This window comes from Bombina bombina, chromosome 1 (assembly GCF_027579735.1).
Source record: "Bombina bombina isolate aBomBom1 chromosome 1, aBomBom1.pri, whole genome shotgun sequence".
NCBI lineage: Eukaryota > Metazoa > Chordata > Amphibia > Anura > Bombinatoridae > Bombina > Bombina bombina.
Window position 1 is genome coordinate 869,002,029 of NC_069499.1, and position 26,743 is coordinate 869,028,771.

The 26,743-nt window shown below is 38.8% G+C and overlaps 1 protein-coding gene across 1 annotated transcript; it reads right to left on the bottom strand.

The window, feature by feature from the left end:
• On the bottom strand, positions 1–26,310 carry LOC128640234 (C-factor-like). Its single transcript, XM_053692653.1, has 6 exons — positions 26,127–26,310; positions 24,946–24,997; positions 19,622–19,809; positions 5,248–5,409; positions 4,631–4,741; positions 1–284 (listed from the first exon to the last, which is right to left on the bottom strand). Exons 1-6 carry the CDS (start codon positions 26,262–26,264, stop codon positions 171–173), a joined length of 765 nt encoding a protein of 254 aa, XP_053548628.1. The 5' UTR covers positions 26,265–26,310; the 3' UTR covers positions 1–170.
• Positions 26,311–26,743: the final 433 nt, after the last annotated feature.

Consider the following 26,743-nt stretch of genomic DNA (forward strand, 5'->3'; position numbering starts at 1 on the left):
TTGTATTAGCATCACAAAAAGTTATATTTTAGTAACAAATATATGGCTTTAGCAAAAAATATATCCCTAGCCCAGTCATGTGCAGCTCCTCAGATGTGCCCGGCAGAAATGATCCATCATATACAGTGTAGGTGCCACCTTCCTGACTTTGTGCTTATGTATTCATCTAATCACCATGGCACAACATTTCCTTCCCAGTCCAGCAGAAGTCCATTGTGTTTCTCTGAGAGGCAGCTCAACACTTTGATCATTCCTTTCACACTCTGATCAACTGTGAGGGGGGCCTACAAAATCAATATACATAATCAGTTGGCTAGAATGTAACAATTAGTAAACGTGAACTAGTTAAAGGACATTAAACTCAACATTTCAACGCGCAATGTTTCATTTTATGAAAGTCAAACATTATTGCAATATACATTCATTATTTATTTTGTTTCCTTCCGCTGTAAAATACATCAGAAAATTGTGCTTGTTTCACTTTCTCCCAGCAAGGATTGGGTTAATACGTTTAGCTAATTTTCAGTGAGCTTTTGTTTACTCCCCTCACCTCTGTAATCATTTGCACTTTTAATGTGGATTATCAGTTTTGCCTCAACAATCATGATAGAAAAAGCATTCTTTGCAATATTAGTATTATTATCAGTTATCTCACCAGTTGCACTGTTGTAAATCACCTCTCATGAATGTGATCTACAAAACAGCTGGGCTCATCGGCTTACATGCTATGGGGGTTCAAGGGGATGACAAAGGGAGAAGAGGAACTGAGGTAAGAGAAGGTTATCCTATATTGTATGCATCCCTGAACAGTAGAGTCTTTAAGCAATGCTTGCAACTATGAAATCCCGGGGATAGTCTTGTGGAGCAAGGCAGAGAGTTCCACAAAATAGGGTCCAGTCTGGAGAAGTCCAGTAGACGGGAATGTGAGGAGGTAAAGAGAGGAGGAGAGAAGGAGGTCATGAGCAGAGCGAAGGGAATGGGAGGGAGAGTATCTGGAGACAAGGTCTGAAATATAGGGGGGAGCAGTGTTATTGAGGGCCTTAAATGTCAGAGTCAGGATTTTGTGTTTTATTCTGGAGGCTAGAGGAAGGGATTGGCAGAGAAGAGCGACGTGTAAGGAAGATCAGCCTGCCAGAGGCATTCATTATGGATTGTAAAGGAGATAGACACTGCTAGGGAGACCAAAGAGGATGGAGTTGCAGTAGTAAAAGCGGGAAATGATGTGAGAGTGATTTAAAACCTTAGGGCTAGATTACAAGTGGAGCGCTAAATTATCGCACTCCCGCAAACTGGAAAATTTGCCCATTTGCGGGAGCGAGATAATTAAAGGGACACTGAACCCAATTTTTTTCTTTCGTGATTCAGAAAGAGCATGCAATTTTAAGCAACTTTCTAATTTACTCCTATTATCAATTTTCTTCATTCTCTTGGTTCATTTTAGATAGCGCTTGTTGATTGGAGGTTACATTAAGTCACCAATCAGCAAGTGCTACACAGGTGCTGAACCAAAGATGGGCTGGCTCGTAATCTTACATTCCTGCTTTTTAAAATAAAGATACCAAGAGAATAAAGAAGAATTGATAATAGGAGTAATTTAGAAAGTTGCTTAAAATTGCATGCTCTGTCTGAATCATGAAATAAACAATTTGGGTTCAGTATCCTTTTAAATTTGGAGGCAATTGTGGGACATTTTTAAATTAACCAGAATTTGCTTCATTCGCTAGGCATTCTTTGTTCTAGAACATTGGTTTTTAAACCTCTCCTCAGGTCTCCCTAACAGGCCAGATTTGAAAGATTACCTTGAAAGAGAGCAGGAAAACTAACTATGTTTACGAATCAGCTGGTTATTTCACCTGTGCTCTAGAACCTCAAAATCTGGCCTGTTAGGGAGGCCTGAGGACAGGTTAGAAAACCAGTGTTATAGAGCATATCTACATATAGCACTATATGATAACATTGATTGCCGCAGATTTATCACACCTTATACACCTCAAAAAGTCACTTTTTTAGTTGCTGAAGTCCGTCAGAAGCCTTTGTAAAAGAGCTAGTGCAAATAAACAATTGGAAAGGACAGCTGATCATTCTTGGAGGAGTGCACAAGGTATATACGCACACTCTCTGAGGTACCAGCCAGGGCCAGGCTTAGGGCAAGGCAAGCAAGGCGGCTGGCTAGGGCCCCGCGTTTAGAGAGCCCCGCGCTGGTGCCAACTAACGTTGCAAAATTTTTATTTATTTTTTATTATTTTTTTTTATTAAAACTCTGCCATTTTTTTTTACTTTTTTTTTTTTTTTGCGCTATTCCCCCCCACCCTGGGAACTCAGCCCAAGAACGCAGGACAGGAGGCAGTTGTAGCTGCAAGATGCAACAATCTGATTTATTGGAGAATTATACTATAATTCTCCAATCAATCAGCTCTTTGCATTAAGGGTGGTGGTAATGGGCGGAGACTCAGGCTGAGAGGTACAGTCGGTGGTGAGAATATGAAGCATTGGAGCTCCCCCACCTTTTTTTCCCACATGCAGTGCTAATGACACACAGCACAAATCATCATGGAAGTTCACCCCCACGGCCCCCTCTTCTCCCTGCCCATGCGCGGTGCAGTCATGCTGACATCCTGATCCTCTGCTCGAGCCAGTACACTGCACACAGGTCATGATGAATGTTCAGGCAGGAGACAGTCCGGGAACCAAGGGAAGACAGAAGTAGCTTTTACTTATGTCTCCTGTTTATTTTTAAAGGACTCAAGCCTCCTTGATGTGTATTGCTCTACAGGGAAAGAGGCCTCAACCCTTCTCCCTGCAGCTCACAGCCTTTTTATTAACCATTTTGCTCCTAGATGTGATGAACTGATGGTCTGCTAGTAACTTTATACTGAATAAAATGTGCTTTCCAGTCCATTCTCTGACTCTCTCTTTACTCTCTTCTCTGTCCCCCACTTTCCATTCTCCTTTCTCTACCTTCTCTCTCTGTCTACCCCTTCTCTGAATCTTCCTCTTCTCTCAATCTTTACTCTGTTTCTTTTCTACTTTCCCACTCTCACCCTGTCTATCATACTCTCATCTCTATCTTCACTCTATCCTTCCATTATCCCTCCACTTCCTGCTCCTCTCTCACCTTCTCTTTTGCTCTCGGTTCTTTCCTTCCCATCACCCCCCCCCCTCCTCTATCCACTCTTTTTTCACTTTATTGCCCCTTCTCTATCTCCCTTGCTCATATCTGCCCCCTCAATCTTTCCTCTGTCTCTTTTCTCTCCTTCTGTCTCATTACTGAAAAATGTATACTGAGTGTGGGTGTAGTGTGTGTGTACTCTGTGTGTGTGTGGGCGTATCTGTGTGACTGTATATCTGTGAGTGGGCTGTCTGTGTGTGTGTGTGGGGGGGGGGGGTGTGTGCATGGGCTGTGTGTACACCTGTGTATGTATATATATGTGTACCTGTGTATGTGTCTGAGTGTGGCTGTATGTGTATATATATTTATCTCTGCGTGTGTATTATCTGTGTTCTGGGTAGAGGCCACTGCGCTGTCATTCTGCCTAAGGACCTGCACTTGCTAAGGCCGGCCCTGGCGTCTCTGTAATGTTCTTGTTATCATAAGATAACTCAACTGTCCCTAATTGTCAGCATAATTCTTCATTATATACATAAACAGTTGTTCCAATAGTACAAATGGTATATTGCAATATATACAAAGTTATAGTGCTCCACATTAGCGGATTTGTATGTTGTTGTTTTTTTGTATAAAATGTTGTGCATTACCTTAAATGATTTTTCTCCCATTTTTTTCATTTTAATAACTGGGGTCGGGGTTTGGAGGCGGAGATGGGGCGGGTTGGAGGTGGAGTGAAAGGGGGCTCCATTTTGTCATCCTGCCTTGGGCCCCGCAATGGCTAGGGCCGGCCCTGGTACCAGCTCTTACTTAGCTTGTGCAAGAGTGCACAGCTCATATACATAGATGAGTCAGTTTTTGGCTAAAGGCTGTCACATGATACAGGAAGCAGGAAAATGAAAAGAGACAAGTTTGTCAGAAAATAATCTGCTGCTCAATGAAATTCAAAGTAAGTGTTTTTGCATTGTCTTTTTATTATGTGTCTGTTGATTATGCAGCTTACTTTATTTAAAGGGACAAAAAAGTAAATGATCTAATGTGTTAGAGCATTTTATTATTGCATATTGTGCGCATATAGGTATGTGTTTGGCCCCTGCAAAGAGGTTAAATACATAAGTAAAGTCGGCTACACATCAGAACTTGACTGAACACATCTGGTGAGCCAATGACAATGACTCTTACACAAGTAAATTGAAAAGTCTCTTAAATTGTATGATCTATCAGAACCATGAAAAGTTTTTTTTTTTAACTTTCATGTCCCTTTAATTTTATTTTGAAAAAAGGAAGAAAATACAGATCTTATAGATAACTTCCATATGGTTTGAAGGGATAGATTTGATAAATTATTCAAAGTTATAATGTGCGTTATCCCAATCCGAGTAATTTGTCAGTAAGGGATCTTTGTGCACACAAATAATAGTGACAAACAAGTTATCTAGAAATGTAAGTATAGTAATGTTGTCATTTGCTCCATATAAGACATAAAGAGTTAATTCCTAATGCTCATCTTTCCCATATACTTACATTTGCCCCTCCAAGATCTGTCTGGACCCATCCGGGATGAAAGGCAGTGCAGAGGATGCCGTCCTTCTTATACCCAAGTGACTGACAGTGAGTCATCATATTGAGGGCAGCCTGCACAAAATAACAAGTGGCTTGAATCTACACAATGTTTAAAGGGACATTAAACAATAAGTAAATGCTAGATAGAATTATGCATTCAAAGAAAAGATCAGTCTGAGAATAACAGGTAGATGTATTTTTTAAAAGTTTTATTAGCTGTTTAAATATTGATAATATAAGTGTAAAGTTTTAGTGTCTATAAAGCAATAGGAGCTGCCATGTTGTAATTTAGGTTACGTTCTCTGCTTTGGCCAATTAGGGACAGCTATAAATAGGTCACTAGAGTGTGCAGCCAATGGCTGTGTGTAATATAACAGTGTTCTGCACTTCCATTTCAAACTGGAACTGAAAAGCTCACAATTTCAGCACGAATTACAGGAAAAGGGGACAAAATAAATAATGAAAGTATATTGCAGACTTCTTTTTATATTTACAGTTTATCATTGTATATTATCATCTCAAAGTGTTTAATGTCCCTTTTAATATAAAGAAACAATTTTATGACAAGCGCCACTCACCTTGCTGCAGCGGTAGGACAATACTGGGTAATAAAAAAAAGTTTCTGGCGTCTTCTCGATAGATCCAAGAAGTGTAGACATATTGATCAATGCAGCTTTATTGGAACTCAAAGGTCCCTTTGGATTTTCTTCGGCAGCCTTTTTCAGAAAAGGTAGCAGTGCCTGTATTGTAAGTGTTACAGCTGGTTAGAAATCAATAACTTGCACTTATTTAAAGGGACATGAAACCAAACATTTGTCTTTTGTGATTGAGACAGAGCATGCAGTTTTAAAAAAAGTTTTCAATTTATTTCTATTATCAAGTTTACCAACTTCTCATGGTATTCTTTATTGAAGAGATGATAGCATGCACACTTATGAAGCAGAACATGACAGAAAACACTGCTGCCATCTACTGTTCTTAAAGGTATAGTACGGTCACAATTTAAAAGCACATAGATGAATTACATCTTTGAATATAAACATATTTCAGTTTAGGGGTTAGTGACAGACGCTCAGTTAACCCCTTAATGACCGGACCATTTTTCAATTTTCTTACCCTTAATGACAATGGCTATTTTTACATTTCTGCAGTGTTTGTGTTTAGCTGTAATTTTCCTCTTACTCATTTACTGTACCCACACATATTATATACCGTTTTTCTCGCCATTAAATGGACTTTCTAAAGATACCATTATTTTCATCATATCTTATAATTTACTATAAAAAAAATATAAAATATGAGGAAACAATTGAAAAAAACACACTTTTTCTAACTTTGACCCCTAAAATCTGTTACACATCTACAACCACCAAAAAACACCCATTCTAAATAGTTTCTAAATTTTGTCCTGAGTTTAGAAATACCCAATGTTTACATGTTTTTTGCTTTTTTTGCAAGTTATAGGGCAATAAGTACAAGTAGCACTTTGCTATTTCCAAACCACCTTTTTTCAAAATTAGCGCTAGTTACATTGGAACCCTGATATCTGTCAGGAATCCCTGAATATCCCTTGACATGTATATATTTTTTTTTAGTAGACATCCCAAAGTATTGATCTAGGCCCATTTTGGTATATTTCATGCCACCATTTCACCGCCAAATGCAATCAAATAAAAAAAATTGTTGACTTTTTCACAAATTTTTCCACAAACTTTAGGTTTCTCGCTGAATTTATTTACAAACATCTTGTGCAATTATGGTATAAATGGTGTTAAATACTTCTCTGGGATCCCCTTTGTTCAGAAATAGCAGACATATATGGCTTTGGCGTTGCTTTTTTGTAATTAGAAGGCTGCTAAATGCCACTGCACACCACGCGTGTATTATGCCCAGCAGTGAAGGGGTTAATTAGGGAGCTTGTAGGGAGCTTTTAGGTTTAATTTTAGCTTTATTGTAGTGTAGTAGACAACCCAAATTATTGATCTAGGCCCATTTTAGTATATTTCATGCCACCATTTCCCCGCCAAATACGATCAAATAAAAAAAAACTTAAATTTTTCACAATTTTAGGTTTCTCACTGAAATTATTTACAAACAGCTTGTGCAATTATGGCACAAATGGTTGCAAATGCTTCTCTAGGATTCCCTTTGTTCAGAAATAGCAGACATATATGGCTTTGGCGTTGCTTTTTGGTAATAATAAGGCCGTTAAATGCTGCTGCGCACCACACTTGTAATATGCCCAGCAGTTAAGGGGTTAATTAGGTAGCTTGTAGGGTTAATTTTTAGCTTTAGTGTAGAGATCAGCCTCCCATATGACACATCCCACCCCCTGATCCCCCCTGACCCCCCTCACACAGCTCTCTTCCCTCCCCCACCCCACAATTGTCCCCGCCATCTTAAGTACTGGCAGAAAGTCTGCCAGTACTGAAATAAAAAGCATTTTTTTTATTTTTTTATTATTTTCTTCATACAGTCTGCAGTGATGGATCCCCCTTACCTTACAACCTCCCTGATCCCCCCCCATACATCTCTCTAACCCTCCCCCCTACCTATTTGCCGCCATCTTGGGTACTGGCAGCTGTCTGCCAGTACCCAATTTGCCCCCAAAAATAGTTTTTTTTTAGTTTTTTATTTAAAACATTAGTTTTCTGTAGTGTAGCTGGCCCCCCTCAATAACCTACATCCCTCCCCCTCCCAGATCCCTTACGTGACAATGGAGATCCCTTCCTACAACTGCATCTTTAAAACCTAGGGGACATGTTAACATCCAGCCAAATTCTCCTCCATACATCCAGTCCCTGGTTGTTAACGTGTTGATTGATTGCCTTATTAAATTGTGTTCTTGTAGGTGTGACCAAACTGATTGCAATGTACATGTGCGGAATAAAGCTGACGCTAACAGCCGAATAAATGGGAGGATCTGGATAGCTGGTTAATAATTCATCATCCAATAGAGCACTGGTTAAGTAAATTTGCACGGTGCGCATAAAAGTCATTTTGTGGAGCTATCATTCAACCCCCTTATGTTTACCTCGACACCATCATGTCACATTGTAGGATAAATCCACTAGTGCAAATCCCCACCCCCCGCACCCCCGCCCCCGCCGCTGCCGCCACCGCCGAGAGTACTACTTTTGAGCCGATCGGGCTAGAAGTAAGTGAGAAAAAAAAAAGGAAACGCAATTAGAAGGGATTTGCTCCCACCCACCAACAAATGTATTAGCCGCAATTGCCGATGCAGAGAGGGCCACAGAGTGGCCCTCTCTGCATCGGTGGGTAAAATATGGGATTGCAGTGATGGCTCAATGTTGAGGCATCACTACAATACCTTGTAAGCTGCTGGAAGCGATCAAGATCGCTTCCAGCACTTCAAACAACAGAGGACGTACCAGGTACGTCAATTGTCATTAAGGGGAGATTTTCCTATGACGTACCTGGTACGTCCTCTGTCATTAAGGGGTTAAATACCTATATAAAACCACAAATAAGAGTATTTCTCCTCAATACTACCCAAAATCAGGCAAATAATACAAATATAACCTAAAGTGAACTAAGTCACTGTGCAGCTGATGCTGGGGTATTTATAGCTGCAGAAAATCCCAGTCTAGCAGAGTTTGACAAAGACTTGAAGCCGAAACGCGTTACTCTGCTGCAATCTGTATCTGAACCTGCAAGGAATCCGTAGCTCTTTAGAGCCGAAGACACAACGCTAAATTTGTTTCCATAATATCAACTGCAGAAAGGATCCATAGTACAATCAAGAATCCTGCACCAATCTGACCACCGGAAGGATCCGTAGTCTGGTCAGAGCTGCATACAATCAAGGGTTAAGACAAGCTGAATAGGAGTCAGCGGGACACAAATTTAAACTTTACGGTGTAAGTAGATGTAAACACCTTAAAGTTATTACTTTTCCATACTTTGACAAGAATTTCTTGTCGTTTCTTGTATCACTGCAGGAAAAACTTGGATCTGCCTTACATGATTTGAACTGTTTTCGGAAAGTAATTAAAACCCTTTTTTTGGACCTTCCACTTTGTTTTTAATTTATATATGAATTATGATCGTAATTTGATGTACTGTTTTTATGTGGTTCAATATACTAATCTAGTATGTTTTAGTTTTTTAATGTTTACCTTAAACTCATACCATACTTCTTATTAAATAATTTATGGCTAGATTACGAGTTTTTCATTTTGAGCTGTTCGGTGCTAACGAGCAGTTTTCTCTCACCGCTCACTTACCTGCAGCGCTGGTATTACGGGTTTTTACAAACCTGGCGTTAAAAGGCAAGAAGTGAGCATTGAGCAAAATTTTGCTTCTTACCGCACTTCAATACCAGCGCTGCTTAAGTCAGTCGTGAGCTGGTTGTACGTGCTTGTGCACGATTTCCCCATAGGAATCAACGGGGAGAGCCGGGTGAGAAAAAGTCTAACACCTGCAAAAAAGCAGCGGTAAAACTCAGTAACGCAGCCCATTGATTCATATGGGGAAAGAAAATGTATGTCTACACCTAACATGAACCCAGAGTCTAAACAACCCCTAATCTTTACACTTATTAACCCCCTAATCTGCATTATACTATTTTAACCCTAATCTGCCACTCCGGACACCGCCGTCACCTACATTATAGTTATGAACCCCTAATCTTGCTGCCCCCAACATCGCGGCCACCTACACACATATTATATAACCCCTAATCTGCGCCCCCAATGTCGCCGCAACCTACCCTACACTTATCAACCCTAATCTGCCACCCCCCAACGTCGCCGCCACTATACTAAATGTATTAACCCTTAATCTAAGTCTAACCCCTAACACCCCCTAACGTAAATTTAATTTAAATACATCTAATAAAATTACTATAATTAACTAAATTATTCCTATTTAAACTAAATTACTTACCTATGAAATAAACCCTAAGCTAGCTACAATATAACTCATAGTTACATTGTAGCTAGCTTAGGGTTTATTTTTATTTTACAGGCAAGTTTGTATTTATTTTAACTAGGTACAATAGTTAATTAAATAGTTATTAACTATTTAATAACTACCTAGCCTAAAATAAATACAAAAGTTACTGTAAAATAAAACCTAACCTAAGTTATAATAACACCTAACACTACACTATAATTAAATAAATTAACTAAATTAAATACAATTACCTAAATTAAATTAAATTAGCTAAAGTACAAAAAAACCCTTTTTTTTTTTAAATTACAGAAAATAATAAACAAATTACAGATATTAAACTAATTACAACTAATCTAATAGCCCTATCAAAATAAAAAAAGCCCCCCCAAAATAAAAAAACCCCTACCTAAACTACCAATAGCCCTTAAAAGGGCCCTTTTGCGGGGCATTGCCCCAAAGTATCAGCTCTTTCACACTGTTAAAAAAAAAAATACAAACTACCCCCCAACAGTAAAACCCCCACCCACACAACCAACCCCCCAAAATAAAATACTATCTAAAAAAAACCTAAGCTCCCCATTGCCCTGAAAAGGGCTTTTGTATGTGCATTGCCCCTTAAAAGGGCAGTTAGCCTCTTTTGGTGGCCCAAACCCTAATCTATCAGCCAATCGGAATTAAGGTACAATCAGCCAATAGGATTGAGCTCGCATTCTATTGGCTGTTCCAATAGCCAATAGAATGCGTGATCAATCCTATTGGCTGAGATTTTTTCTACCTTAATTCCGAATGGCTGATAGAATTCTTTCAAGCCAATCGGAATCTAAGGGACGCCATCTTGGATGACGTCACTTAAAGGAACCGTCATTCAGTATGAAGCCGTCGTTTGAAGTAGATGCTCCGCGCCGGATGTCTTGAAGATGGAGCCTCTCCGCGTCGGACTGGATGAAGATAGAAGATGCCGTCTGGATGAAGACTTCTGCCCGTCTGGAGGACCACTTCGCCCGGCTTGGAATGGAAGACTTCTCCCGGCTTCGTGAGGACTTCAGCCCGGTTGGATGAAGACTTCTTCCCGATTCCCTTGAGGATGGATGTCCGTCTTCAGAACTGTAAGTCGATCTTCAGGGGGTTAGTGTTAGGCTTTTTTAAGGTGTATTGGGTGGGTTTTATTTTTTAGATTAGGGTTTGGGCCGCAAAAGAGCTAACTGCCCTTTTAAGGGCAATGCCCATCCAAATGCCCTTTTCAGGGCAATGGGGAGCTTAGTTTTTTTTAGATATTATTTATTTGGGGGGTTGGTTGTGTGGGTGGTGGGTTTACTGTTGGGGGGGTTGTTTGTATTTTTTTTACAGGTAAAAGAGCTGATACTTTGGGGCAATGCCCCACAAAAGGCCCTTTTAAGGCAATTGGTAGTTTAGTTTAGGCTAGGGTTTTTTTTTTTATTTTGGGGGGGCTTTTTTATTTTGATAGGGCTATTAGATTAGGTGTAATTAGTTTAAATATCTGTAATTTGTTTATTATTTTCTGTAATTTGTGTTTTGTTTTTTGTACTTTAGCTAATTTATTTAATTTAGATAATTGTATTTAATTTAGTTAATTTATTTAATTATAGTGTAGTGTTAGGTGTTATTGTAACTAAGGTTAAGCTTTATTTTACAGGTACTTTTGTATTTATTTTAGCTAGGTAGTTTATTAAATAGTTAATAACTATTTAATAACTGTTCTGGCCTAGTTAAAAATAAATACAAACTTGCCTGTAAAAATAAAAATAAACCCTAAGCTAGCTACCAATGTAATCTATTAGTTATATTGTAGCTAGCTTAGGGTTTATTTTATAGGTAAGTATTTAGTTTTAAATAGGAATAATTTAGTTATTAATAGTAGGTTTATTTAGATTTTATTAAATTATATTTAAGTTAGGGGGTGTTAGGGTATAGACTTAGGTTTAGGGGTTAATAAATTTATCATAAAGTGATGGGGATAGCAGATTAGGGGTTAATAAATGTAGGTAGGTGGCGACGATGTTAGGGACGGCAGATTAGGGGTTAATAATATTTAACTAATGTGAGGCGGGAGTGCGGTGGTTTAGGGGTTAATATGTTTATTATAGTTGCAGCAATGTCCGGAGCGGCAGATTAGGGGTTAAAACATTTATTATAGTGTTTGCTATGCGGGAGGGCCTCGGTTTAGGGGTTAATAGGTAGTTAATGGGTGTTAGTGTACTTTTTAGAACTTTAGTTATGAGTTTTATGTTACGGCGTTGTACCATAAAACTCTTAACTACTGACTTTTAAATGCGTTAGGACTCTTGACGGGGTAGGGTGTACCGCTCACTTTTTGGCCTCCCAGGACAGACTCGTAATACCGGCGCTATGGAAGTCCCATTGAAAATAGGCTTTACGAAGTTTACGTAAGTCGTTTTGCGGTAAGGCCAAAAAGTGTGCATTGACCCTAAACCTTCAAGACTCGTAATAGCAGCGGGCATAAAAAAGCACGGAGTTCTAAAATATTGATTGGTAATAACCTCGCCTCTTGAGATTTCCCAAACCCCTTGTGCTGTCAGAGATCCCCAGACAGCTCCCAATGTGAAAGACTTGCATCTGTTATGATCACAGTCCAGGTTGGACGAACAAAAGAGGCCCCTTGAACTATATGATGGAGATCTAACCACCAAGCCAGAGAGAGTCGAACGTTGGGATTTAAGGATATTAATTGTGATATCTTTGTATAATCCCTGCACCATTGGTTCAGCATACAAAACTGGAGAGGTCTCATATGAAAACGAGCAAAGGGGATCGCGTCAAATGCTGCAGTCATGAGACCTAAAACTTCCATGCACATAGCTACTGAAGGGAATGATTGAGACTGAAGGTTCCGACAAGCTGAAACCAATTTTAATTGTCTCTTGTCTGTTGGAGACAGAGGCATGGACACTGAATCTATCTGGAAACCTAAAAGGTGGTACCCTTGTCTGAGGAATCAAAGAACTTTTTGGTAAATTTATCCTCCAACCATGTCTTTGAAGAAACAACACTAGTTGATTTGTGTGAGATTCTGCAGAATGTAAAGACTGAGCTAGTACCAAGATATCGTCCAAATAAGGAAACCCCATTCTCTGATTACAGAGAGTAGGGCACCGAGAACCTTTGAAAAGATTCTTGGAGCTGTTGCTAGGCCAAATGGAAGAGCGACAAATTGGTAATGCTTGTCTAGAAAAGAGAATCTCAGAAACTGATAGTGGTCTGGATGAATCGGAATATGAAGATATGCATCCTATAAGTCTATTGTGGACATATAATGCCCTTGCTGAACAAAAGGCAGAATAGTCCTTATAGCCACCATTTTGAAAGTTGGCACTCTTACATAATGATTCAAAATTTTTAGATCCAGAACTGGCCTGAATGAATTTTCTTTCTTTGGGACAATGAAAAGGTTTTAATAAAACCCCAGACCCTGTTCCTGAAACGGAACTGGTATGATTATCCCTGAAAGCTCCAGGTCTGAAACACACTTCAGAAAAAAGCCTGAGCCTTTACTGGATTTGCTGGGATGCGTGAGAGAAAAAATCTTCTCACAGGAGGTCTTACTCTAAATCCTATTCAGTACCCATGAGAGACAATACTCTGAATCCATTGATTTTGGACAGAATCTGCCCAAATGTCTTGAAAGAATCTTAATCTGCCCCCTACCAGCTGAGCTGGAATGAGGGCCGCACCTTCATGCAAACTTGGGGGCTGGCTTTGGTTTTTTAAATGGTTTGGATTTACTCCACCTTGAAGAAGGTTTCTAATTGGAACCAGATTCTTTGGGGGAAGGATTAGGTTTCTGTTCCTTATTTTGTCGAAAGGAACGAAAACTGTTAGAAGCTTTAGATTTACCCTTAGGTCTTTTATCCTGAGGCAAAAAAAACTCCCTTCCCCCCAGTGACAGTTGAAATAATAGAATCCAACTGAGAACCAAATAAATTATTACCTTGGAAAGAAAGAGATAGTAATCTAGACTTAGATACCATGTCACCATTCCAATATTTGAGCCACAAAGCTCTTCTAGCTAAAATAGCTAAAGACATAGATTTAACATCTGCATTTTGCAACCTCGCTAGCCTAATTTTGATCACGAAAATTTAATGAAAAAGCAGTAAATTTGAAAAAAGACTATACCCCAGGTAAGAAAAATATTTTCCTAAATATGTTTTTTCCCAAATATGAAACTGATAGTCTGCAAAAGGAAATATACATAAACCTGACTCATGGCAAATGAGTACAATACATATATTTAGAACTTTATATTAATACATAAAGTGCCAAACCATAGCTGAGAGTGTCTTAAGTAATGAAAACATACCGAAAGACACCCATCCACATATAGCAGATAGCCAAACCAGTACTGAAACGGTTATCAGTAGAGGTAATGGAATATGAGAGTATATCATCAATCTGAAAAGGGAGGTAGGAGATGAATCTCTACGACCGATAACAGAGAACCTATGAAAAAGTTTTCCCGCGAGGAAAACCATAGAATTCAATAGGTGATACTCCCTTAACATCCCTCCTACATTCACTGTACTCTGAGAGGAATCGGGCTTCTAAATGCTGAGAAGTGCATATCAACGTAGAAAATCAAGCACAAACCTACTTTGCTACCTCCATAGGAGGTAAAGTTTGTAAAACTGAATTGTGGGTGTGGTGAAGGAGGTATTTATAGGCATTTTGAGGTTTGGGAAACTTTACCCCTCCTGGTAGGATTGTATATCCCATACGTCACTAGCTCATGGACTCTTTCCAATTACATGAAAGAAATATATAAATATATATATATATATATATATTAACCAAAATATGAGAGTTTAATATGAAAGAGGTTACCTCAATACAAATCAGATGAGGAATCTAACTATTATCCAATGTAATAGCCCAAAAGTTCATACATATATTTTTCTTTGCTCTATTAGTCATGCAAGCTGTATAATTTAAAGAAACAGTAAAGTCAAAATGATGCTGTCCATGCTGTAACTGTTCTTATGATGGATCAGTGTAAAACAAATCATTGTAAAATAAAGGAGGACCTCCCTAAGGAGGTCTTTCTTCATCAGATGCATCTTAAAAACTCAACACAAGTTACCTTAGTACATTGGGATCGATTTATCATCAGTCTGGCGGACATGATCCATTGTAGCGATCATGTCCGCCAGACATCGATAAATGCCGACAGCATATGCTGTCGGCATTTATCATTGCACAAGCAGTTCTGGTGAACTGCTTGTGCAATGCCACCCCCTGCAGATTCGCGACCAATCGGCCGCTAGCAGGGGGTGTTAATCAACCCGATAGTATCCGATCGGGCAGATTGCTGTCCGCCGCATCATAGCAGGCGGACAAGTTAAAAAGCAGAAGGCTCACGCCGAAACAGAGGCATTGGGGCCGATACGGGGCTTGATAAATCCACCCCATTGTCTTTTAGAGTTACCACAACAAGCTAAGTTTTGTCACTGGTCCATGTGTTCTTCATGAGGGAAATACGCTTTCAGTGGCATCATTGGTTCCAGTTATTATTAGTTGTCATCTACCTCTGTATACCAGCACAGGCTGCAGCTGTAACTGTTCCACCCCAAACACACACCACCTGCCTCTGTATACCAGCACATGCTGTAGCTGTAAGTGCTCCACCCCATACACACATCACCTGCCTCTGTATACCAGCACATGCTGTAGCTGTAAGTGCTCCACCCCATACACACATCACCTGCCTCTGTATACCAGCACATGCTGTAGCTGTAAGTGCTCCACCCCATACACACACCACCTGCCTCTGTATACCAGCACAGGCTGTAGCTGTAACTGCTCCACCACAAACACACATCACCTGCAGGGGTCAAGTTGAGCGGTAACGCATGGGAATGGAGTTCCTGCACTATTTTTGCAGGAGGAACTAAGTTCCCACTGGACAGAGAACAGAAACACTTCAGTAAACACTGCTGGTGATGGTGGGAGGAGCTGGACCACACTCTGGTTAGAGGGATAGTGAGATCCTCTAGCAATGGGCAGTAACACTTTCTACAATACACTAAATGCAAGCCTGTCAGTGGTCCTGCTGTATGACCACCCTACACTGTGTGTAGCACATGGTGCTTACATTTATGTGTGGCTTGCTATGAGGTTATTTAGCTCCCCTTAGCAGAAAAAGGACTATTGCACCTTAAGTGGGTGAGGCTCTGTGACAGAGGAGGATTCTCAGGGTCAAAGGCAACCATTTAACCCTTCATTGGATTTAATTTGCTATCATTAACCAAAGTGTATAGATTGCATACATATAAATACAGTGTATGTACTATATATATATATATATATATATATATATATATATATATATATATATATATATATATCAATATTAATTGTGAGGGAGTGGAAGTCTTTGTGAGTTCCAACATTTTTTTGTAGGAATTGACCCCTGATCATCTACCTCTGTATACCAGCACATGCTGTAGCTGTAAGTGCTCCACTCCAAATACATATTATCTGCCTCTGTATAACAACACATGCTGTAGCTGTAAGTGCTCCACCCTAAACACATATCACCTGCCTCTGTATACCAGCACATGCTGTAGCTGTAAGTGCTCCACCCTAAACACACATCACCTGCCTCTGTATACCAGCACATGCTGTAGCTTTAAGTGCTCCACCCCAAACACATACCACCTGCCTCTGTATACCAGCACATGCTGTAGCTGTAATTGCTCCACCCCAAACACACATCACCTGCCTCTGTATACTAGCACATGCTGTAGCTGTAAGTGATCCACCCCAAACACACATCACCTGCCTCTGTATACCAGCACATGCTGTAGCTGTAAGTGATCCACCCCAAACACACATCACCTGCCTCTGTATACCAGCACATGCTGTAGCTGTAAGTGCTCCACCCCAAACACATACCCACCTGCCTCCAGGGCCGGACTGAGAATTAAAAGCAGCCCTGGAAAAATTTGAAGACCAGCCCTGTTTTCCTTTGAGCCCGTAGAATGCACACGTCTTGTTTTTCTCAAGGAGATTATCAAGATACTCCTTCCCTCAATTTTTTTTTCAGGTTCAAAATGGCCTATTTGTATATACCCCTTAGATATTCAACACTAATTTGGGTGGTCCAAGAGAGGCCACTTTTTTCATCAGGCATCTCCTTTATATTTTAGCTTTTATAATTTCTCTCACGGGGTTATAATATATTATACAGTGTTAGATTATTACAGATGACATCATTAGTAATTGATGTGGTAAGGTTATGTTCTTGCATATGTCATATGCTGTTTTAATATGTATCTTTGGAGAATAGTCTCTGTAATTTGGAGTGTGTTCACTTTGTATGTTGACCTCAACAAAAGATTTAAAAAAAAAAAAATTAGGGACACACTACCCAAATTTAGGACTGTCCTTAACAAGGATATCTGGACTCCTTATTTATCTACAGTACTGAAATAGACCCCAGTGGATTTACATTCACATTTAAAGGGACACTGAACCCAATTTTTTTTATTTTGTGATTCAGATAGAGCAATTTTAAGCAACTTTCTAATTTACTCCTATTATCAATTTTTCTTCGTTCTCTTGCTATCTTTATTTGAAATAAAAGCCATCTAAGCTTTTTTGGGTTAAGAACTCTGGACAACACTTTTTGATTGGTGGATGGATTTTTTCCACCAATCAGCAAGGACAACCCAGGTTGTTCACCAAAAATGGGCCGGCATCTAAACTTAGATTCTTGCATTTCAAATAAAGATACCAAGAGAATAAAGAAAGTTTGATAATAGGAGTAAATTAGAAAGTAGCTTAAAAATTCATGCTCTATCTGAATCACAAAAGAAAAAAAAATTGGGTTCAGTGTCCCTTTAACCCCTTAATGACCGAGGACGTGCAGGGTACGTCCTCAAAAAAAAAAAAGGCAGTTAACGCCTGAGGACGTACCCTGCACGTCCTCGGTGTGGAAAGCAGCTGGAAGCGATCTTGCTCGCTTCCAGCTGCTTTCCGGTTATTGCAGTGATGCCTCGATATGGAGGCATCCTGCAATAACCTTAAACGGCCATCCGATGCAGAGAGAGCCACTCTGTGGCCCTCTCTGCACCGGACATCGATGGCTGGTATCGTTGGTGGGTGGGAGCCGACTTGGGAGGCGGGTGGGCGGCCATCGGTGTGCCCTGTGATGTCAAGGGGGGCGGGATCGGGTGCGGGCCGTTAGGGGGCGCGCACGGGCGCGCGCGCGTGCACGGAGGGTGGCGGGCGGGCGCGTGCACGGGGCGGGAGCGGGTGGGAACCGCTACACTATGGAAAATATTTTTAGTAACAAATGGCCAAATCTTGTTTGTGCAAAAGCACAAAAAGAGATTGTGGGGGGTTGGTTTTGTGTGTGGGGGGGGAAGCTACACTACAGAAAAGTTTAATAAAAACTAAAAAAAAAAAAAATTTCTTCTAAACTGGGTACTGGCAGACAGCTGCCAGTACCCAAAATGGCGCAGATTAAGTTATAGTGGTAGGGTTATAGAGCTGTTTGGGGGGGATCAGTGAGGTTGGGGGCTAAGGGGGGATAGTACACAGCAGCATATGTAAATATGCTTTTTTTTTTTTTTTTTTTTAAAAACATATAGCTTTTATTTTAGAACTGGCAGACTTTCTGCCAGTACTTAAGATGGCGGGGACAATTGTGGGGTGGGGGAGGGAAGAGAGCTGTTTGGGAGGGATCAGGGGGTCTGATGTTTCAGGTGGGAGGCTGAGCTCTACACTAAATGTGATATTAACCCTGCAAGCTCCCTACAAGCTACCTAATTAACCCCTTCACTGCTAGCCATAATACACGTGTGATGCGCAGCGGCATTTAGCGGCCTTCTAAATACCAAAAAGCAACGCCAAAGCCATATATGTCTGCTATTTCTGAACAAAGGGGATCCCAGAGAAGCATTTACAACCATTTGTGCCATAACTGCACAAGCTGTTTGTAAATGATTTCAGTGAGAAACCTAAAATTGTGAAAAATTTAACGTTTTTTTTTTTAATTTGATCGCATTTGGCAGTGAAATGGTGGCATGAAATATACCAAAATGGGCCTAGATCAATACTTGGGGTTGTCTACTACACTACACTAAAGCTAAAATTACCCCAAAAAGCTCCCTACATGCTCCCTAATTAACCCCTTCACTGCTGGGCATAATACACGTGTGGTGCGCAGTGGCATTTAGTGGCATTCTAATTACCAAAAAGCAACACCAAAGCCATATAAGTCTGCTATTTCTGAACAAAGGGGATCCCAGAGAAGAATTTACAACCATTTATGCCATAATTGCACAAGCTGTTTGTAAATAATTTCAGTGAGAAACCTAAAGTTTGTGAAAAAGTGAACAATTTTTTTTATTTGATCGCATTTGGCGGTGAAATGGTGGCATGAAATATACCAAAATGGGCCTAGATCAATACTTTGCGTTGTCTACTAAAAAAATATATATACATGTCAATGGATATTCAGAGATTCCTGAAAGATATCAGGGTTCTAATGTAACTAGCGCTAATTTTGAAAAAAAAAGTGGTTTGGAAATAGCAAAGTGCTACTTGTATTTATTGCCCTATAACTTGCAAAAAAAGCAAAGAACATGTAAACATTGGGTATTTCTAAACTCAGGACAAAATGTAGAAACTATTTAGCATAGGTGTTTTTTGGTGGTTGTAGATATGTAACAGATTTTGGGGGTCAAAGTTAGAAAAAGTGTATTTTTTTTCAATATTTCCTCATATTTTATAATTTTTTTTATAGTAAATTATAAGATATGATGAAAATAATGGTATCTTTAGAAAGTCCATTTAATGGCGAGAAAAACGGTATATAATATGTGTGGGTACAGTAAATGAGTAAGAGGAAAATTACAGCTAAACACAAACACCGCAAAAATGTAAAAATAGCCTTGGTCCCAAACGGACAGAAAATGGAAAAGTGCTGTGGTCATTAAGGGGTTAAGCATGGATCACTGTGTTACCAGCAAACACACAGAATATCTGCCGTACCTTTGCCACCAACAATGGTCCCACCACGTTTGTGTTGTACACATGCAGGAAGTCTTCAGCATCAGCAGACTCCAGAGTGCTCTCAGGCATAATCCCGGCATTATTGATCACAACGTTCAATCCAGATCCACGGAGATGACTTTCTACTTCTTTACTGGCTTCTTTTACACTTGCTGGATCTGTGGCTTCTGCAAAACAATTAGTATTCCAGTAACGATCATGACCTAAAGGAACTCCCACCCAATTAGTTTTGAAGATGGTGTTACAAAGTTCCAGATATGTTTTGCTTGCAAAAAAAAAAAAAATTAAAGGGAAATGAAACCCAAATTTTTTTCTTTCATAATTCAGATAGATTATACATTTTTTAAACAACTTTCCAATTTACTTCTGGTATCAATTTTGCTTCATTCTCTTGGTATCTTTTATTGAAGAAGCAATGCAGTCCTGGGAGCTCGCTGAACACATTTGTAAGCAAATGAAAATGGGCATAAAAGTTCTGCCACCAATAGGCTAGATCCTGAGCCTATCTAGATATGCTTTTAAACAAAGGATACCAAGAGAATGAAGCAAATTAGATAATAGAAGTAAATTGGTAAGTTGTTTAAAATTGTATGTATCTAAATCGTGAAATACATTTTTTAATTTCATGTCCCTTTAAATAGTATTTCAGTACCATTGCATAATCCACAAATGTACAATAAAAGACAATGCAACTGTTACGGTGTCAAATATATAAATAAAACAAAAAGTTATTGCAACGGTAATCATGGGAATTAAAGGGATTCTTTTTTCCTTACATCTAAAGAGGTTTTTTTTTTTAATGTATTTCAGTTTGACTGCTTATGATAAGTATCCAGCCCTAAAGGGACAGTAAAGCTAAAAAAGAACGTTCATGATTTAGGCAGAAAATTGCAATTTTAAACAACTATCCAATTTACTTCTGTTATCAAAATATACTTTGTTCTCTTGGTATCTTTTGTTGAAAGCATACCTAAGCAGGCTCAGGAATAGCAATGCACAAATGAGATCTAGCAGCTGATTAGTGACTACTCATATATGCCTCTTGTTATTGGCTCACCCCACGTGTTCCGCTAGCTCCCAGTAGTGCATTGCTGCTCCTTCAGCAAAGGATACCAAGATGAAGCAAATTTGATCGTAGAAGTAAATTGGAAAGTTGTTTCAATTTTCATGTTTGATATAAACATTTTAGGAATTCATTTCCTTTTATGGCCTAGTTCTACACAGATACAGATACACATTTCTGTTTGAAAGACAAAACAAAAATATTTTAACATATTTAAATAGTGCTCTTTTATGTGAATTATAACATGTTTTGGGATTTACTGTCCATTTAAAGACACAATTCTCACTGCAAATTACTGACAAGCTGGGGACATTCTTCACCTTACATACAGGGGATGTTAAAGTACATAAAATCATTGATAAAGCTACAGATCTACGGCAAAGAGTGGTACTGGTAAAAATGCTCCCTTTTCCTTTTTGTAACTCAGAAATTAGCACCTTGTTCATACGGTTCTTGGAGACTAGACAGGAACTGTTTGCTATGTGTGCACCATGACCATGTCTGTCAGTCATGATTCTATGTGCCAGTGCCATACATGTATTTGCTTGTCAAACTTATATACCTAAAGCACTTGCCAATCATGTACTAATGCACCCAGTACTTGCTAACATGTCAATCAACAGCTAATTAGCTGTGGGTGTGTAAAGTCATCAGCTTTTAAACATACTTTATGCAATATTTTTCAAGCTGAAAGCAGAGAAGTAGTCAAATTTAAAGGGACACTGAACCCAATTTTTTTTCTTTCATGATTCAGATAGAGCATGAAATGTTAAGCAACTTTCTAATTTACTCCTATTATCAATTTTTCTTTGTTCTCTTGTTATCTTTATTTTTAAAGCAGGAATGTAAATCTTAGCAGCCAGCCCATTTTAGGTTCAGCACCATGGATAGTGTTTGCTTATTGGAAACTTACATTTACCCACCAATAAGCAAGCATAACCCAGGTTATCAACCAAAAATGGGCCGGCTCCTTTGCATCACATTCCTGTTTTTTAAATAAAGATAGCAAGAGAACGAAGAAAATTTGAAAATAGGAGTAAATTAGAAAGTTGCTTACAATTGCATGCTCTATCTAAATCATGAAAGAAAAATTTTGGGTTTAGTGTCCCTTTAAGATTTTACAAGATCTCTTGTGTAAGAGAAGGACCTGGCTGTCAATCACCCCAAATCAGCAAGCTCGGGTGATTTATCCCTGCTGCCTCTAAGGTGGCAGAATGAAAAGCAGCAGGAACTGCTTCCTAAATTTGTGTTTGCTGGCTCACTCATGCAATCGTGCACTGCAATGTATCAGAAGCTGCAAATGCAGCTTACAACCTTTTTATATTGTAAAGTGAGTTATAATATGCCGGGGCTGTTCTACTGACTTTTACGTCCCTTTTAAAATGCATGTAAGTCCATTTAATAGTAAACTAGCATAGAAGGAACCAGCAGCGTTTATATGCTGATGTAAACAATGCAATATACTCTTTCCAAAGATTTAGTACTTTTCATTTCTACTAAAGGGACAGTCTGCAATAGAATATTTATTGTTTTAAAAGATAGATAATCCCTTTATTAACCATTTCCCAGTTTTGCATAATCAACACAGTTATAGTAATATACTTTTTACCTCTGTTCTCAGTCTTTTTAAACAATAACAATTTAAGTGTAGACTGTCCTTTTAATATTAGGTAAATCCTCATAATCTTTATTGAAAAGTTTGCCAAGACAACGAGGAGGGTGTAGCCTCACTGTGCAAGATTTAACAAGAACGGACTAGCGTATAAGAAGGATAACAAGGGCACATATTTATATTGAGGGAGTGATTTTTTTTTAATAACGTACGCAAATAGGTGTGACCTCCACCGTACTTATAAATGAGATACAGCTATCAAATAGAATTGATAAAGGAAAGCAACATAGTTGAAATAAAATCAAAAGTGTGTGCCCACTTCTCTATGCTTAGTCACAAAGAGGTATTGCAGGTATCAATTACAGACTACTGGTATTTTATAATATCTTAAGAGGCAAATTTGTAAAACTTAAATTTATTAGTATGATTTACTTCTTTCTCTTATTATCTTTTGTTGAAACACAATTTATTTTCTATGACATTATACTGAGTTGCACATAACTAGACCTCATCGGGCCCCAGGGCAAAGGCAGTGTCAAGCCCTTTGTTTCACTATTTCTGTCTGTTTGTAATCAACAGAGGCATGAAAGACTGTTAGTTATTCTTACCTATTGAGAATATGCGCTTGTGCAGCCTTCCTTTACAGATATGTTCACAGATTTTTCTGTACAACACTGTGGGGCCAACATATTTGTAAAGGAAAATTCATACACTTTCTGTACACTGTGAGTGAGCCCTTTTTGCAGGGGGGAATCACACAGAGGACAGATACAATGCAGGTGGAGCCCAAGCCCCCTGAAGCAACGCTACTGCTGCTAGCTGGGCCCCCTAGATGCGTGGGCCCATTACAACTGAGACCTCCAAGACCACTGTAGTTACGCCCCTGGCAGCACTGCCTGTTGAAATGTTTGTAACAATATTTCACATATAGTACTTTCCTGAGCCTACAGCAGTATGCTGTCATAGAAAGGGGGCACGTTTCAATCAATAAGACCACAAGAAACAGGTAAAATTTGATAATAAAAAATACTAAAAAGTTTCCTTTATTTTTCTATGCTCTGTTAGTAGTTTTCTCACTACTGATAGTGACAGCTTTTGCAAGAAGCAAAAGCATTTCACATGCTTTACATTTAAATTGTCATTTATTTCCCTTTTAAGGAACAAATTACCCAAAGGTAATACAGCATATATATAAAAAGCTGACTAGAAAATTTCACATGGATGTCTTTATTTAAAAAAGGGAGATATTGTACATGAAAATATAATCAGTAATCACATAATATTATAAAGGCACTTTAAGCATCCAATCAGTATGCTAGTCCTGGGACTTGCAAGGGATCTGGCCACAGTCAGTTTATTTCCCTCAGTTTAAGGAAGTTCATTATGAAATATTGTGAGAGTATAGTGAAATCCCACAAGATTCCAGAAAAAATAAAGTGTTACCTTAAAGGGACAGTCTAGGCCAAAATAAACTTTCATGATTCAGATAGAGCATGTAATTTTAAACAATTTTCCAATTTACTTTTATCACCAATTTTGCTTTGTTCTCTTGGTATTCTTAGTTGAAAGCTTAACCTAGGAGGTTCATATGCTAATTTCTTAGACCTTGAAGCCCACCTCTTTCAGATTGCATTTTAACAGTTTTTCACCACTAGAGGGTGTTAGTTCACGTATTTCATATAGATAACACTGTGCTCGTGCACGAGAAGTTATCTGGGAGCAGGCTCTGATTGGCTAGACTGCAAGTCTGTCAAAAGAACTGAAAAAAGGGGCAGTTTGCAGAGGCTTAGATACAAGATAATCACAGAGGTTAAAAAGTGTATTTATATAACTGTGTTGGTTATGCAAAACTGGGAAATGGGTAATAAAGGGATTATATATCTTTTAAAAATTCTGGTGTAGACTGTCCCTTTAACACTCATGATGCTGATTGGCTTCTGTTTTTTCACCGTACACCGTATAGTGTGCTGCTCGGGACCTGCGGTTGTAGTCAGTAGTGCTAGTTGGAAGACACAGATGGCACTTCTACTCTGTGTTTAACCCCTTTGTTGATAGTCATACAATTTCAAGCTCTAATGGATTAGAGCATGTATGTCATTTTTTTACTATTTTAGCTCTTTAAGCAACTAAGTAACTGTTCTCTAGCGAATAGATCACCCAGAACAGGTAGTAATTATAAGCCAGATCTAACGTTGACCCTCTTGCTTAAAGGGACACTGAACCTAAAAAAAATTTCCTTCCGTGATTCAGATAGAGCATGAAATTTTAAGTAACTTTCTAATTTACTCCTATTATCAAATGTTCTTCATTCTCTTGGTATCTTTATTTGAAATGCAAAAATGCAAGTTTAGATGCCGGCCCATTTTTGGTGAACAACCTGGGTTGTCCTTGCTGATTGGTGGATAAATTCATCCACCAATAAAAAAAGTGTTGTCCAGAGTCTGAACCAAAAAAAAGCTTTAGATGCCTTCTTTTTCAAATAAAGATAGCAAGAGAATGACGAAATATTGATAATAGAAGAAAATTAGAAAGTTGCTTAAAATTGCATGCTCTTTCTGAATCCCGAAAGAAAAAAATTGGGTTCAGTGTCCCTTTAAAGATTTTCTTAAGAATCATTAAAGCACTTACCTAGTTTAATCACCACAACACTGGGATGTGAGGCGGCCAAATCATTTAGTTTCTGTAAATAGAAACAAAAATGCAGTTTATACTTTTGATGCCATTTTAATACTTTTAATAATATCAGAGCAGTGGTCTTCAGACAGTAACTTAGAGCAGTCACATCACATACCCTCACAACCAAAATCCTTTGCTTAGTAATAAAATGTCTGACGCAATATAAGCAAATTAACTTGTCAGATAAATTAAAACAGTTAATCCAATAACACATATTGTACAGGTAGAAAACCCGTTATCCAAACTGCTTGGGACCAAAAAAAAAACAGTTTGGATTTTTGAATAGTTGCATCTTTAAAATGGGCCATTTTGGGTGCTGTTTTCAGCTACCGAGAAACAGAAAAAAACTTTAATAAACATACATTTTATAAGGAGATAGTTGCTTTCTTTAAATATAATTAATTTAATTTAAAAATGTTTTTGTGTAAAATAATATTAATATGCCACAAATCGTAGCACCTGAAAAGAGTGACTGATTTTTTAATTTATTTTAAAGGAGCATGAAAGTCAAAATTAATTCAGACAGTGAGTGCAATTTTAAGAGACATTTAAAGTTACTCTTAGGGGCCGATTTATCAAGGGCCGAATGGCCCCTGATGCCCCTGTTCTTCGCCTTCAGCCTCGCCGGAAACAGCAGTTAAGAAGCAGCGCTCTTAAGACCGATTGCCCGCGAATCTGCAGGGGGCAGCATTGCACAAGCAGTTCACCAGAACTACTTGTGCAATGTTAAATGCCAACAGCGTATGCTGTCGACATTCAGCTATGTAGGGCGGACATGAGTCGCTACAGTGAATCATGTCCGCCTGCCATTTAGTAAATTGTCCCCTATGTATCACATTAACTTTGTTCTCTTGGTAGCATTTGTTGAAAAGCATACCTAGGTTGGCTCAGGAGCACCAATCTACTACCAGGAGCAAGCTTGTGATTGATAGCTACACACATGCATCTTGCCATTGACTCACATGTATTCCGTTAGCTCCCAAGAGCATGTTGCTGCTCTAACCTTTGCAGAGGTTAAGCGCATAGTTACAGGCAGGCAATACTGCAAAATTAAAATGATCTAACACATTATAGCATTTATATCAGCATCATCTAATTATAAATATGTAAAGCCACAAATATCTGCTCTGTACCTTGTTCTGAGGAGAAGTTGGATCACGACAAGTGGCAAAAATTTGCTTTGGAGGGTTGGGAAGCTCCAGCAGCTGTCGGACAAATTCCAGCCCGAGTCCCCTATTGCATCCTGTGATTAAGATTCGTGCAGGAGCCATATTAAGCTACAGTGAGAGGTGCAGACGCCAGTGATGTGAGAGCTGCACTCACAGCCCTAATATTTCAAATCAAATTCCTCCACCTCTTTGCTGTGACATAATGAGTCAGCAACTTGTATGGTAATTGCAAACAAATAGGCTTCTTCAACATAACCATTATCTTTGGGTTTGTAAACCAGTTAATACTGTGTGTTTGCAGAATTAGTATTTGTACAGAATTATAGCTGTGTTTCCATAACAATATAACCCTGTATTTCCAGCTCTGACTTTTAAGGACTAACTTCTTCAGATACCATGTGAAGTTACAGAGACATTTTACTTTAATATATATATATATATATTGACAAAATAAGTGTAAATATTTACTGTCTATAAATCAATGGGAGCAGCCATGTTGTAACTTAAGTTACCTTCTGCTGTGGCCAATTAGGGACAGTTATAAATAGGTTGCTGGAGTGTGCAGCCAATGGCTGTGTGAA